Source organism: Prionailurus viverrinus, chromosome A1 (genome assembly GCF_022837055.1).
Source record: "Prionailurus viverrinus isolate Anna chromosome A1, UM_Priviv_1.0, whole genome shotgun sequence".
Classification (NCBI taxonomy): Eukaryota; Metazoa; Chordata; class Mammalia; order Carnivora; family Felidae; genus Prionailurus; species Prionailurus viverrinus.
The window spans coordinates 4,215,747-4,231,392 of NC_062561.1; the positions used below are offsets into that span (position 1 = coordinate 4,215,747).

The following is a 15,646-nucleotide window of genomic DNA, read 5'->3' on the forward strand; positions in this document are numbered from 1 at the left end:
GCAGCGGTTACATACGTGGGAGCCTCATGAATTGGTGTGTCCACTCCACCTCATTTCTAGTCAGCTTTTCAAGCTATTTCTGCTTAGTGTTTAATGGTCATTTAAACATGATGTGATTGGGGCGCCTGGGTGGCTCAGTCTGTTGAGCATCCAATTTTGGCTCAGGTCACGATCTCACAGTTCATGAGTTCGAGCCCCACGTCGGGCTCTGTGCCGACAGCTCGGAGCCTGGAGCCTGCTTCGGGTTCTGTCTCCCTCTCTCTCTGCCCCTCCCCTGCTCACGCTCTGTCTCTTTACCTCTCAAAAATAAATAAACATTAAAAAAAAAAAAACATGGTGTGATTTGCTTACCTTCTAGTTTCATTTCCATAATGGCCCTCAAACTCATAATATATTTTCATCAGTATATTTTGGCAAATATATGTGATTCATTTGTTAGGGAAAGCTCAGACCTCAAAAGCGTTTTGTCACGAGGAGAGGTCCTTGTTTTAAAAACATTTAATGACATCTGCATTGGATTCTCCATGCTTTCCATTTCCTTAGTTTTTAAGAAGTTTTAAAATGTGTGTTTCAGTATCAAAATGCGATGTTGAAAATGTTGGGTGTAACATTTTTTTATTTCACTTTCTGTTCTGCTTATTTACAAAAATGAGTTTTCACATGTAAAACGATTTTAGACTGTGTCGATGTTTACTTGTAATTTGGCAGATTTTCTGGCCGAGAGGATAAATAATAGTAGTCTGCATATATTACGATGTTTAGTGAGAAATACATCTGTAATAATGCCGTCTTACATTACGCTACGGTTTTTGCCTTACTTCACAAATTTTTATGCATTTTTGGTTGTGAAAAATAACATAAGGTTTATCGTCTTAACCATTTTTAAGTGTATAGGTTACTAGTGTTAAGTACATTTACGTTGTTTGGAACAGATCTCTAGAACATTTCCATCTTCCCAAACTGAAACTCTATACCCAGTAAACAACAACCTACCCCCCTTTCCTGCTCCCTTCGGCCCCTGGTAATCACTGTTTACATGAATTTGATTACATACCTAATCTGAGTGGAATCATGTAGTATTTCTCCTTTTGTGACTGGTTCGTTTCACTCAACATAACGTCCTTAAGATTCATCCGTGTTCTAGGATGGCACTGGGACAGGATTTCCTTCCTCCATCCTTTTTTTTTTTTTTTTTAATTAAATTAGAGCAGGTCTGTTCTTTTTAAAACAAAATTTTTTTAAGTTTATTCATTTGTTTTGAAAGAGATGGAGACAGCATGAGTGGGGGCAGGGCAGAGAGAGAGAGGGAGGGACAGAATCCCAAGCGTGCTGCCAGCACAGAGCCTGATGTGGGGCTCGAACTCACAAAACCGTGAGATCAGATCGTGACCTCAGCCAAAACCAAGAGCCAGATGCTTAACTGACTGAGCCGCCCAGGCGCCCCCCAGGGTTTCCTTCCTTTTCAAGGCTGGATAATATTCCATTATATGGCTACGGCTCATTTTGTTTACCCTTCCATCTGCCCCGTGGATATTTGGACATGCACCTTTTGGCTGTTGTGGATAGTGATGCTAGGAATAAGGGTGCAAATATCTCGTCTACACCCTGCCTTCCGTTCTCTTGGAATCAACCCAGTAGTGGAATTGCTGGATCACATGGCCGTTGTGTTTTTCGTGTTTTGAGGAACCTCCTTACCGATCTCCGTGGCACCATCTCACTTCCCCACCAACAGTGCACAGCGCTTCCAATTCCCCCCCCACCGAGGCCTCCCCGCACTTGATGATTTCTGTGTGGCTTTGGTTTGCTTTTCGGAGCCGTCCTGATGGGTGTGAAGTGATACTTCATTGTGGTTTTGAAGTGCATTTTCCTGATGAGGAGTGACGTTGGCTGTTGGGCCGTCTTTTCATGTGCTTATTGGCCATTTGTATACCATCTCTGCAGAAATGTCTCTTCAAGTCCTTTGCCCATCTTTTAATCAGGTTATTTGATTTTTGTTGTTGAGTGAACATCCTAGACATCAACTCCTTACCAAATACAGGATTTGCAAAGATTTTCTCCCCTAGTGTAGGTTCATTTTTCACTCCGTTGATTGTCGATCGTATCCCTGTTTTTTTTTTTAATCCTGGAAAAGAAGATTATTATTTTATTATCATTTAAAACTTTTTTTTTGATGTGACCTACTTGGTTTTAACCAGTTTATTGAGGCGTAATTGACAATTATAAAGCTGTACGTATTTAATGTATACAACTTGATGAGTTTGGGGATAAGTATACGTTCATTGTGTCCTTTCATGCAGAAAATTTCACGCAGCCCAGGGTATCAGTTTTTGCTTTGGTTGCCTATTTCACATATGCCTTTTGATTGCATTTTGACGTCATATCCAAGAAATCATTGCCAAATTCAAAGTCATGAAGTTTTTCTCCTGTTTTCTTTTAGGAGTTTTATAGTTTTGGGGTCTTATGTTTAGGTTTTTAATTCATTTTGAATTAGTTTTTGTATAGGGTGTTAGATAAGGTTCCAACTTTTGCATGTGGATATCCAGTTTTCCCAGCACCATTTGTTGAAGACCTGTCTCCATTTAGGTGGCCTTGGTACTCTTGTTGAAGATCATTTGACCCTATATGTGAGAATTTATTTCTGGGCTGTCTTGTTCCATTGGTCTACGTGTCTGTCTTTGTACCAGTATTGATTATTGTAGCTGTAATTGGCTATTATACTGTATTGTATGTGGTACACTGTGTTGTGTATTGCACTCTGTTGATTATTATAGCTTTGTAATATGTTTCAATATCAGGAAGTGTTACTCCTCCACCTTTGTTCTTTGACTATTGCTTTGTGCATCACAAAATAGATTTTTTAATTAAAACCAGGTGGGAAGTCACCGTATTACAATATGGACATATTTTCATAGTCAAATGAAAATGGAAGGTTAGGCAAATACTGAGTGTACCTTAGCATTTGAGGTAATTTACCTGCTTTTAAAGAAAAATTTTGCAGGGGCGCCTGGGTGGCTCAGTCGGTTATGCAGCCGACTTCGGCTCAGGTCATGATCTCACACTCCGTGAGTTTGAGCCCCATGTTGGGCTCTGTGCTGACAGCTCAGAGCCTGGAGCCTGTTTCAGATTCTGTGTCTCCCTCTCTCTGACCCTCCCCCGTTCATGCTCTGTCTCTCTCTGTCTCAAAAATAAATAAACGTTAAAAAAAATTTTTTTAAGAAAAAATTTGCTTCAACCATAAATCATACAGATTTGCTACTACAATATCCAATTTCATAAAATAATTTCATCTGTCTTGCTCTTTATAACCTCGATCTGCATATTGATTCTCCAAATCACTATTTTGTCATAGAAAAAATATATTTTGAAATACATTTACAAGTAATCACTGTTTTCTTAAAATTTTCAAATGTTTATTTGATTTTTGAGAGAAAGAGACAGAGCTTGAGCGAGGGAGGGGCAGAGAGAGAGGGACACAGAATCCGAAGCCGGCTCCAGGCTCCGGGCTGTTGGCACAGAGCTGGACGCAGGGCTCGAACTCACGGAGTGTGAGATCATGACCCGAGCCGAAGTTGGCTGCTTAACCGACTGAGCCACCCAGGCGCCCCTAAATAATCACTGTTAATATTTGGCATATAATATGCTTCCACATTTTTTCAGTGCAAATACATGTATGTAAATTATTTTAGCTGCTTTGGTAAAAAAAAAAAAAAAATCTAAAAGGATCTATACCAGAGTGTGTGTGTGTACAAAATAGAATTATGTTATTCTCCTTTCTTTTTTTCACCTACTGATATTTCATGAGTTAAAAAAAATATGTATACTAGATCTACGTCGTATTCCATTGCCTCGGGACTACCGTGGCTAGTCATATCGACTGTTATGTACTGAAAGCGTGCCTAACTGGGTTTTTTTCTTTCATAAATAATAACACGGTTGCATTGTTGTAAATACCGCGTCACCCACTTGGTTGTTTCTTTAGGAAAAATTTCAAAAAAATGAACCTCCTGGTTAAAGGATACATAAACTATTTTATTGGGTTCTGATGGCGTATCGCTGAACTGCCCCTCCCTCTACAAGTGGCCTTTATGATGCCACTGGCATCCAGACATGTGCTATTTTGTCTGTACTCACTAGTGTTCTGAGTAAAAATGGTACATTTTCACCGCAGTGTGCATTTACTTGATTAGTTTCACAGGGTCTAACATTTCAATGTTAAATTTTTGTAACATTTAATTGCATCATGCTTTTTAGTTTTCACTGAAAGTTTTAAATTATGAAATGTTCTTCTTTTGGGGAGTTAATGTTCTTTGCCTGTTTCTATTGCAGACTGAAATTACAGACAATGCTATGATTAGGACTATTTTTCAGGGTTATTTTGCCCGTTAACTATGTTGATGGTGCTTTATTTCTTTTTGCTCTTCAGCAGTATTTTGTGTGTGTGTGTGTGTGTGTGTGTGTGTGGTAAAAGCTGTTATCTCTTCCATTCCAACTCCTGAGTTTCTTGTCATGCCTACAAAAATAACCCCGTATGAAAGTTACATAAGTATCTCCCTACATTTTTCCATTGCGTTTATGGTTTGCTTGGCTCTTTGGGGGCTCTGAATTTCGGGTGTTTAAAAACTAGCACTTGATTTATGAGGGGTTTTGTCCTTTAAGTTACAATAGAATTGCAAAAGGCCACTGATTTCCTATTCCCTCACCAGCACGACCATCTCAGTATAGAGGGGCTGAGTAGAATTTACAATGTCTAGTGGAATTGATATTTCTTAAATGTTCACCGCATCTAAGGATGTGTCTAAGATACTGCTGTGTTTAAGCCTTTGAATTGCTTTTTTAAAAAAGTAGAGCTGGTAATTTGTAAATTATCATGAATCTGTTAGCTGCAACTTGGAGCTTAGAAGGAAGACCTAATGAGGATTATTTTTCTTTCTCTTCTAGATTTTATAGGAAGACAAAACTCGTCGGTTTTCAAGACATGGAGTGTGTACCTTGCGGGGACCCCCCACCCCCTTACGAGCCACACTGTGAGTGAACTCCAAAGGCTTTTAGAAACCTTTCTACGGTTAGCAAATGGAGCACAGTCTTTCTCTACGGTGGGGCTTATAATGCGCATTCTTTTGTCAAGCCTCCAGCAAGATATAAAGTCCTTTTGTTGTGCGCCCCAGTCAGCCAACTGTGTCCCTTGGTTTGACTCTCAGAGGGAAATACAGACGCTTTGCTGCCTCTTGTTTCATTCTAACTCTTATCTTCATTCTGGATATGGAACTTGGTCAACTCCAATTAACTAGGTGATCCAAATCCTAATGCGTAAGGTCTTTGCCTTGGCCCCACGAATTCCTGTGTTTTCCCTTCTTAGTCCCCAGGCACTGTCATGTGGCCACTTCCCTGCCTTCCCAGAGACATTCCTGTCCGTGATTCACCACCCTCATTAATATATCATTAAGTTAAATACTGGCTCCTTTCATTCACTCCTTCATCTTTCTCATTTCACAGATAAATAGAAAACCCATTGCATGGCAGAAATACAACTATGAATGAGAAATTTTTGCCTTTTCTTCTCTGTATTAACATGGATCTTTTTCTATCATATTTTCCCCTTTGATATAAAAAATATTTGTTAGCAGTTCTCAGTTCGCATTGATTTTGAATAGGAAGGAGAGTGGCTCCTGGCTTTTCTTAATCCCACATACAGATCTGGCCAGTGGACACTCACAGGTGATGGGCCAGGAAAGAAATCGGCAGATGGTCTCCCCCCGGGGCGGGCGGGCTCAAGGCTTGTCTTTGCTGAGCAGGGCTCTAGTGGGTTGTGCTTCCGTGTCCAGGAGGGAGAGGGTGGGAGGTGTTGATCCTGTGTATAGTCGCTCATGCCTTTCTGGGGAGCGTTGGTAATAGACATGTATATATTTGGGGTCTCTTTGATGTGTTCTTGCTTCTTCTGTGACAAAAGCACCCTCCGAACTAACTGAAAGTGACTGTATTACTGATAAGGCCACATAGTGCTTGTGTTTTCAAGAATGTCACGTAATTTGCAATCCATATTATTATGTCCTTTACCGAAATGCATTACTTTCTATTCTTTGTTTAACGTAGTAGAAAGGCAAAAAAAAAAGGCAAAAAAAAAATTCTGAGCTTTACAGAAATGCATATTGGCCCTGTTTTTATAATATGCAAACATTGGCCAAATAACTCATTGCATTTAACAAATGCAGTTTTGACTGTTATGTTTCAGCCATAATCGGGAAACCGTTGTTTTCCTTAACTTTCCCGCTGCCCTATCACCAGCCTAAATTTATCGATGAGGACACCAGGTCCAGAAAGAAGAATCATTTTTCATGGTTGGCTGGGAAACAGTGGAGACACAATTCAGACCCTAATCTGTCTGTCTAATGTCAAACGTTGTGTCCTTACCACCACACTCTGCTGTCTCCCTAAGAAAAAACAAACATGTAATCTACGACATGTTGACTTTTTGTTTGCTTTAATATTCATCATTTAAACCAAAACTCTAAAAACCTAATGTAGAGGACATGCTTTATGCTACACAGCCCGTAAAAGGACATGTCCTCTTGCCAATTAAAACAGGGCGGCGACCTGGTCAGGCCTGTGGGTCAGCTCAGCCATCATTTTGCCCAGAAGGCAAATTAAGATCATGTATTTCATCCCAAAGAACCATTAAAAGATTTAGTAAAGTGACTGCTATTGCCCAGTTTAGAGTTGGAAAGTACTTGGGTTATTTTTTCTCTTTAATTTACTCGGTTTAAATTTAATATGATCTGGTCATAAGTCTGAGGCATTGGAATTTTTTGCCTTTGGGGATCTGGCTAAGCTCGGACATCATAAATTAGACTTGCAACATAGTTTTCACATTTAACTTCTAATGTGTTGTAAAGTCCTGAGTAAGTTACAACTTGAAGAGAAAGTTAACTGGTTTAATGTATGTGTACAGATCGATTCCTCCATAAATGCCACTTTTTAGAAAGCAAGGGAAAACAAGTTATTTTTCTAAGTGGGAAATGCCGTGTGCAAGGTAATAGCCTTCCAAATCATGAAACACTGGTCTGGTGGTCTTGAGTGAGTGTTAATCCTTATCTCTGTAAAGGAAGGTTTGCTGCCTTTGGCACAGTTCTTGGGAATAATTCCAGGGCGCACACAACTAATCTCCTCAGAAGAGATCTTGAAGTCTTTTGGGGGGTTTCTGTAAGGTACCTTATGTTTTCATTTCTTCTACTTCGGGTGTTTCAACTCATCCACAAAGAACTACTTCTCTGGTGACTTTTTTTTCCTGCTGAAGAGTTCCTGTTTTATTTAGAGTCAGCTGTAAGAAAGTGGCACCACTCAAGCCGCCTCAAATAATGGGGTTTGTTTTGAGGCTCTACATGGTAGTGAGAGGCTGGAACTTCCCTGAACTTGGGGCCTGGGGCAGCGCTGGAGTGTGGGAGCTGTCGCCCCCCTGTGGCAGGAGGCTGTGAGTTCTGCCCTGGGTTCTGGTCAGCACCACCATGGTTTCTCAGCCAGTGGGGACTCTGTTTATGTCTCCTCATTTCCCCCCATGCTTCCAAGGGGCCGCTTCGGTCGGTACTTTCGGGTCATGCCTCTGAAGGAGAGACTCTGATTGGCCAAGTGAAATACCATTGCCCTGTGAGACAGAGCCTTGTTCATTTAGCTGTTGAACAAATATCTGAGCGCCCAATGGGAGCCAGGCCCACGATGATGGACCAGTAGACCCCGATTCTTATTGGAGCTTATGGTATAGTGGGGGGAGTTGTCAACTGACTACCCCACATGCAACAGTATTCACATCCTACCCACATGGCTGCAAAAGTGTGACGGGCCGGTCCTGTGCCTGGAGGGATCTGTGGTGCTCTAAGAATGTATAGCGGATAATGATGTAGGAACATTAGGGACGACTTTACAGAGCTATGACTTTCAAGCTGTGATCTAAAGGGTCGGTTAGAGGAGGATGAGCCAGGAAGTCAGAAGAAGCCAGGAGAGTATGTAGAGTCCCGCAGCCATAGGATGCTGTGTGCAAGTCGAGTCGGTTGACACTGGAAATGTCCTTTGCACTTAGGACCCTGCAGGTCTGTGGTGACATCGACATCACCGTCTTAGTGAGTAATGGAGATGCAACCAGGTGATAATGAAATAAGGGGAGGGGTCGAGACAGTTCTGGACAACTGTCCAGAGGTTTGCCTGCGAAGGTGACACGGGAGTGTGCCACCAGTGAAGGGTTCTGTTTAATTTCGTTCCTTAGGTGAGCAACACATTTGCTTGTTTGCAGGTTGAAGGCAAGGGTTGAGAGAGGTTGACCATTTTATGTGAGAAAAGACTGGAATGAGCAGTCGCATGAGGGCTGCTGGAAGAGGACCCTGAAGCATAATTGTTGGGTTGGCCCTCTCTGGAAGGAGGGAGTGCTCCCTGCTCTAACGAGAGAAGAGGGGAGCGGGGGCGGTGACCATGGACTTCTGCCTTCGGTGGCAGGAGGTGGGGGTGGGGGCTCATAGACTTGGCTTCTGTGTGTGTGAAGTAGGAGGCACTGTTTTCTGCCAAGTCAGGCAGGAGCCAGGGAACTCAGAGGCTGGAAAAGCACAGGTCTTTGAAGTTCTCATTACGGAGCGTGGGAGGGAAGTCGGTCGGAGAAAACAGTGGCTTTCCCGGTGGCACCAAGAGTCCAGATGAAGTTCGCGGTCATAGCAGGGCGTTGTTTGCTTCTCCGGTGACGTCTGTAGATGCTTCTGCTACAGGGGTGACTCAGGCCACCTCTGAAGGTGCCCCAGAACATACGTAAGTGGTGCCCTAAATGTGCAGCTTATAGCAAGCTACAAATAAGTCTTGAAAATACAGCCCATGTTAGTAACACAAGAGTACTTTGAAATAAATGTTAAGTACATTTTCTTATATTGATGTAATACCTGAAGCATACCAAAGTAACGACTTAACAGAAACGCAAGACTGAAAACTTCCCACATTTCTGTCAACCACGTTTTCTTTATTCATCCATCAGTGGACACTTAAGTTGTTTCCTGTCTTGGCTATCGTAAATAATGCTGCAGCGAACATGGGGTGCAGATATCTTTTTGACTTAGTGTTTTCATTTTCTTCAGATAAATACCCAGAAGTGGAATTGCTGAGTCGTATGGTAGTCCTATTTTTAATTTTTTTTTTTTTCGGAACCTCCATACTATTTTCTACAAACTGGCTGCACCAGTTTGCATTCCCACCAACAGTGCCAAGGGTTCCCCTTTCTCCACATCCTTGCCAACATTTGTTATTTTTTGTCTGATAGTAGCCATTCTAACAAGTGTGAGCTGATATCTCATTGTGATTTTGATGATGAGTGATGTTGAGTTCGTGTACCTGTTCATGAGTGATGATGAGTTCATGTACCTGTTGGCCATCTGTATGTCTTCTTTGGAAAAGGTCTATTTAGACCCCTTGCCCATCTTTTAATCAGATTTCCTTTTGCTATTGAGTTCTGTGAGTTCTTTATATATGTTGGATATTAACCCCTTGGGATATATGATGTTTCTATCTTCTCCCATTCAGTAGGTTGCTTGTTCACTTTGTCGATGGTTTCCTTTGGTGTGCAGAAGTTTTTTAGTTTGATGTAGACCCACTCGTTTATTTCTGCTTTTGTTGCCGTTGCTTTCGGTGTCAGATCCCAAAAATCATCACCAAGAACTGATGTCAAGGAGTTTACTGCCTCTTTTCTTTTCTAGGAATTTTATGGATTCAGGTCTTACATTTAAGTTTTTCATCCATTTTGAGTTAATTTTTGTGTATGGTGTTAGAAAGTGGTTCAGTTTCACTCTTCTGCATGTGGCTGTCCACTTTTCCCCAACACCATTTATTGAAGAGATTGTCCTTTCCTTACTGTATATTTATTGTATACAATTGTAGACAATACATTGTATATTTCCTCTGTCATAAATTAATTGACCCCCTATCTGTGGATTTATTTCTGCGTTCTCTATTCTGTCCCATTGATCTATTTTTATGCCAATACCATACTGTTTTGATTACTATAGCTTTGTGATATAGTTTGAAATTAGGAAGCATGTTACCTCCAGCTTTGTCCTTTTTTTCTCAAGATTGCTTTGGCCGTTCAGGTCTTTATGGTTCCATACACGTTTTAGGAAGGTTTGTTCTATTTCTGTGAAAAATGCCATTCAAATGTTGATAGGAGCTGCATTGACTCTGTGCATTGCTTTGAGTACTATGGGCATTTTAACATTAATTCTTCCAGTATGTGAGCACGGAATACCTCATGCAGATTTTCGATAGAACTAAATGAAATCAGATCCAGAAATCAGATCCACCTGCCACAGAGTTAGCCCAGTAATGACCGTTTACCTGCCGGCCTGCTCTAAGTGATGACCGCACCTGCCCTACATCTCCCGCCGTCCCACCCCAGCCCACGTGTGCTCCTTGGAGCATATGGAGGTTGGGAGTTGTCCCACATGGGGAGGATCTCAGGGTGCAGCTGGCTTTGATTGTTGTCTTGCTGTCTTCCACCCCCACTGGCAGGGGAGCAACAAAGGACACCCAGAAAGGGGCTGCGGTGGATTTTGTGTTTGATGACCGGAATGGCTAGAATACCAGGCTGCAGCAACCCTACATAGGCTGGTCTCTTTCCTCTCTGTCCCGGCTGCCCAAGGCCCCGAGCCACCTGCCTGACCAGCGGGAGCTAATTTCAGCTTCCCTCCCCTCAAGCTAACACTGATGGGTGTGTGAAGGCAATTGATTAATCCACTGGTCACCTCTTTGTCAGCTCACCAATAGCATTGATTTGTGACCAAGAGCACTGGGTTGATTGGTGACATCAGTGTAAATTGCAGATCAATAAAAGGCACCATTTACATAAAAGTCCCTGCTTGGGGCTTTGTTCCTCGTTGCTTTTATCTTCACTTCCTAAAAATATGCACCCATTTAGGGCATTAAGGAGAAATGGCAGGCGGGGGGAACACACAAGAAATTTTAGAAGAACTACATCCTGCCCTGGGTCTGATAAGAAATGCAGATTTTGTATGATTTCTTTGAGCAGTGTTTACTTAATTTGGAACAAACACTGTGGTTGGAACAAATGGTTTTGAAAAAATTCAAAGCGGTTTTTCATCTGGCGCAGCTTTATTTAAGTGTGTTTAACCTAGATGTTTGCTTTGTTCTTGGGGGCTTTGTAAAACAAGCCACGTGATTCCAAAGAGATAAGTGACCAGATAAGTCTCTGTGTGGGGGAAAGAGAGAAAAGCCGGAGCTATGCTGGCCTGCAACTATTTAGGAGTTTTGCATGGCTTACCCGTCTCTAAACACAGCAGGTCTCTGTACCAATGCGTAATAAATGACAGCCTTAAAAAATGATTAGTTTTCAAAAGAAACTTAAGATACCTTCCAAATTAACAGAGAAAGGTAACATCGAAATAACCTTTTAAAAGAAATACTTGCTCCTTAAAGATAACTTTTAACGATTAGTAGAAAACAAGAAGGGAGAATACCGTAAGCAAAGCATTTCCCGCATTAGCGCATGCACACAAAACAAGCCAGCATCTGGGTGGTTTTCTCTCATCCTTTTTCGATCTTTACCACTGATGTTTGAAAATTCGATGTAATTATGGTGTTCGTACTGCTTTGCCTTTTTCTACTTACGCTATAATTTTTTTCATATACTATCTAAGCATTATTTTAATGACATTTTTTTAAACGTTCATTTATTATTAAGAGACAGAGAGAGACAGAGCGTGAGCAGGGGAGGGGCAGAGAGAGAGGGAGACACAGAATCCGAAGCAGGTTCCAGGCTCCGAGCTGTCGGCACAGAGCCCGGCGCGGGGCTCGAACCCGCGAACCGTGAGATCACGACCCGAGCCGACGTCGGACGCTTAACCGACTGAGCCCCCCAGGTGCCCCAGTTTTAGTGGCATTATTGATTAAAGTACCATTTAGGTATTTGGGCTACAGTTGGATTGTAAGGCTGCTGTGTTACACGCATCGTTGCTGTTCACATCGCTGTGCAGGAAGCAGTCTTTCCCCACGATCGCACTGCGGATGGGTGCCCACAGCTTCTGGGTCCAAAGGTATTCATGTGCAACTATCGTGAGGTTATTGTAAAGGTAGGGTGCCTGGGAAAAGCGTCTTTTAAAGAAACCAGAAACAAGCTTAAAAGGAAGGAAGTTGCAAGTGTTTTGGAATCCGTGCCAATACGATGCGTCTTCAGGTTTTCTCTGAAAGGGGAGGGGGCAGAGGAAGAGACCTTGGCGTTCGGTGAATCGCAAGCAGACTTCAGCTTTTTTTCTGGACGTTTTCGGCACATAAACTGCTGAGGTTAAAAGCCCAGTTCCTGGCATGTACGGTCTAAAATAGTAGCGGCTAAAGGTTGCTTACGTGGAGACCCAAGAAACAGAAATCAGCCAGCGTCCCTGCAGAATCCCCGCACAGCAGAGCACCTTTCCAGCCCTTCCGTGGAATCCACCCATTGTTTTCTTTTTGTCCTAAGCATTGCTGTGCCAAGTGAAGCAGCCCCAGGGGAGGGAGGAGGGGCGGGAAGGATCTAGCAGAGTCAGAGATGGAGAAGGCGAGAAGCAGAAGGGCAGCCTGCGGTCCAGCGGGGAGGAGTCCCAAACATGCACGAAGCAGCCACGGGAGCTCCGAGCCAGCTGAGATGTTGTGCCATTTAGTGCAGCGCAAACAGACCTACGCGTCCCAGCGCCGGACCCCTGAGGGTCCTGGTAATACCACTCCTGCCAGCCGTAGCTCTCCCTCTTCTTCCTGGGCCCCGAAAAAGAGGTGGGGAGATGATCCACTTGTATTTGTTGAAATCTTTTTAAGAAAGCAGAAACCCACTGTAATGGTTTTCGACGGATTTCCTTAGAAAATGATGAATCCTTTGTGAAGCTCATTTGCTTACGGGGCGAACAACGGGCGTCTGCAAATAGGTTGAAAATGGGCTAGAGCAAACTCCTCCTTTTCCAGGGACGTTGGAAAAATAGCTGGAGAGTCTAAATGGGTTGGCCTCGTTAGAGGAAAAGTGTGCTATAAATGCTACCGCTTTGTATGATCAGGTAGCTATTTCAAATATTTGTCTTAGCCCTAGCCTCATGCAAGTTATAGAAATCAAGACTTCTTCAGGGGCGCCTGGGTGGTGGCTCCGTCAGTTAAGCATCTGACTTTGGATTGCAGCTCGGGTCACAATCTCCTGGTTCATGAGATAGAGCCCCACGGTGCTGGGGTCTGAGCTGACAGCACGGAGCCTGCTTGGGACTTTCTCTCTCTCTGTCTCTCTCTGTCTCTCCCCCGCTCGCGGTCTCTCTGGGGAAGTGCCTGTTTGCCTGTGACATCTGGGAGGCAGGGGTGTCCTGAGCTGGAGATACAAAAGGAACCCACAGGCTTTGATCCCGGTAGCTGTTGATTATTACCCAGTCAGCTATAAATCGGACTTCTCTGCCCTTTATCTGCAGTCTCTTTGAAACATTTAAAGTCAGTGAGCCGGTTTAAATATTTACTCATGAAGAAACAGGTTGTGGTTTGTTAAAGGCCATCACTAAATTAAATGAATGTTAGATTAAGTACAGTTTATTTAAAAAATGTAAAATCCAACAGGCCTGTTTCATGAAGTTGTGGACTTTTGTAAATGGAACAGTGATTTGTGTGTGTGCCCATTAAATGCTTAGCATCTAAATAAACGTGGAGAAAGCATTCCAGCAGTTTGTGCCACACCTGCAGTGGAAATCCTCAGCGTTTAAACTTAGAAAAGCTTCCCCTTCCTACAGGGGGACAGGAGACCAGGGTTTGGGCCCCTGTGGGCTCACGTTCCAGAAGGGACTGGAATATGTCACCTTCACCAACGGATGGAGATCCTTTTTTCTCTTTAAACAAGGGTAAATGCCTCTGGCCACTTCCCCCATCAGCTGGAAGGGGATTTAATTTGAGGCACATCATTTTGAGGAGGGAAAAGAGGGTTTCAACCAGGAGGGTTGAAAATAGCAAAGCCTGAATCCTGAAGGGGACCAGACCTCTCACCTGCCTTTCCCAGCCTGAGCTTGCACTATTTCTCTGTGCTTCTCCAGTGCCTTCCCTTCACAGCCAGGCATCAGGCACAGAGAAAAGGAGCCAGGATTCGATCCCAGGTCAGCCTGACGGCATAGACCTGCAAGCTGTATATTCGCCTCTCCACGCGAACTCGGAAGGACCTCTCTTGTGCCTATAAGACAGTTTAAAAATAATCGTTAAATTAAGACAACACTGTGAAACTATAAATGAAACGTAATTGAGTCGCTCTACGGGAAGAAAAAGCATAAAATAACTCCAATTTGGAAAAGGTGGTCGAAAGTAAAAATGGAAAGGCCGAAGTCCTGTATCAAATAGGAATTAGGGTTTTTCAAGATAATATCCCACTTTGGGGGCTTAAAACATTACTTTGACTGCTTTTTAAAATTATCTTGATGATCTCAGAGAAATTGTTTTCAGTTTTCTTGGAAGTCTTATCTATGTTGTTAATCATGTAGCCATTTTCTTAAATATTCAAGAAATATCTTTCCTTGATACTCACACAGTTATAATTAAAGGGAGGACAGTGCCTCTTCTTTTTAACTGCTACAAAACAATTTTTTAACTTCATTGAAATGTAACTGGCATGCAAGCAACTGCACATAATTCGGTGAGTTTTGACAGATGTATATGCCCGTGTAATCCTCTCCCTAATAAAGATGTAAAACGTTGCATCCTTTCTCTCAGAAGGGAAGTGCTGTTAACTGACAACTTTGGTGGAGTAGCCTCAGAAGCGTTCTTTTTATCTTACTTACCAGCTGCCTTGAAGATACGGTTTGGGCATCTTTTTGTTCTCTTGCATTTTCAAAAATTTATGCACGTATATATTAGTGTTTTCTGACCATGTTTAACGTTTCTACCATGAGACCCAAGCGTTATGGCATGAAATGTTGCATTTTGTCTTTAAATGAGCAAAATCTATCAGACTTGAAAATGTCATTGAAAATTAATCATTTTTGGAAGGCTTTCCAGTGGTCACAGGAGGCATGCTTTTCTTTAAAATGAAAAAAAAAAAAATACTTTTTGGAGTTGGGCTCTTGAACTCAGGAAGCGTGTCGGGGAAGACTTTTTGAGTGCCTGATGTATGGATACAGCGGAATCATCCTCAGGGCATCTCTGGGATGTCGCGAATGACCTGTAGATCAGTCTGCCCTCTTGTTCACTGACAAATATGTTGAATGCCTTCCCTGAGCACTGACGTGGGTACTGGGGACCCCACAGTGAAAAACAGATGAAATTCTCAGTCCCCAAGCAGTTGGCATTCTAACGCTCCAGAGAAGGGGTATCATTTAAAATAAGGTGGCCAGGGAGAGGCCTGTGTAGAGTGATCCTAGGACAGAACCCTGAAGGAGAGAGAGGAGGAGAGAGTGAGCTGGGGGCTGCGATTTGGGGCAAAGCCAGCAACACACTTGGCAGAGGCTGGAGCCCAGTGAATGGGATGGATGGGCCTGGGGAGAGGGCGTGGGCCAAGTAGAGCTGGTAGGCCATTGTAGAGACCCCAGTGTCCCCACAGGAATGACACGACCTGACTTAACTTAAAAAGCCCTTCTGGTCGCGGTTCAGACTAGACTTCAGGGGGGCAAGGGAAGAGAGGAGACTAGTGGCACACGGT

The 15,646-nt window shown here is 43.0% G+C and overlaps 1 protein-coding gene across 7 annotated transcripts in view; it reads left to right on the forward strand.

The window, feature by feature from the left end:
- Positions 1 to 15,646, forward strand: part of TNFRSF19 (TNF receptor superfamily member 19) — a 118,788-nt gene that overhangs the window by 42,237 nt on the left and 60,905 nt on the right. For all 7 annotated transcript variants that reach the window (XR_007154420.1, XM_047869144.1, XM_047869219.1 and 4 more), the window contains exon 5: positions 4,939 to 5,024. Coding sequence is in view for 6 of the 7 variants with exons in the window: in XM_047869144.1 (XP_047725100.1) it covers positions 4,939 to 5,024 (86 nt within the window). In the remaining variant the exon portion in view is untranslated. The remainder of the gene's footprint in view (positions 1 to 4,938; positions 5,025 to 15,646) is intronic.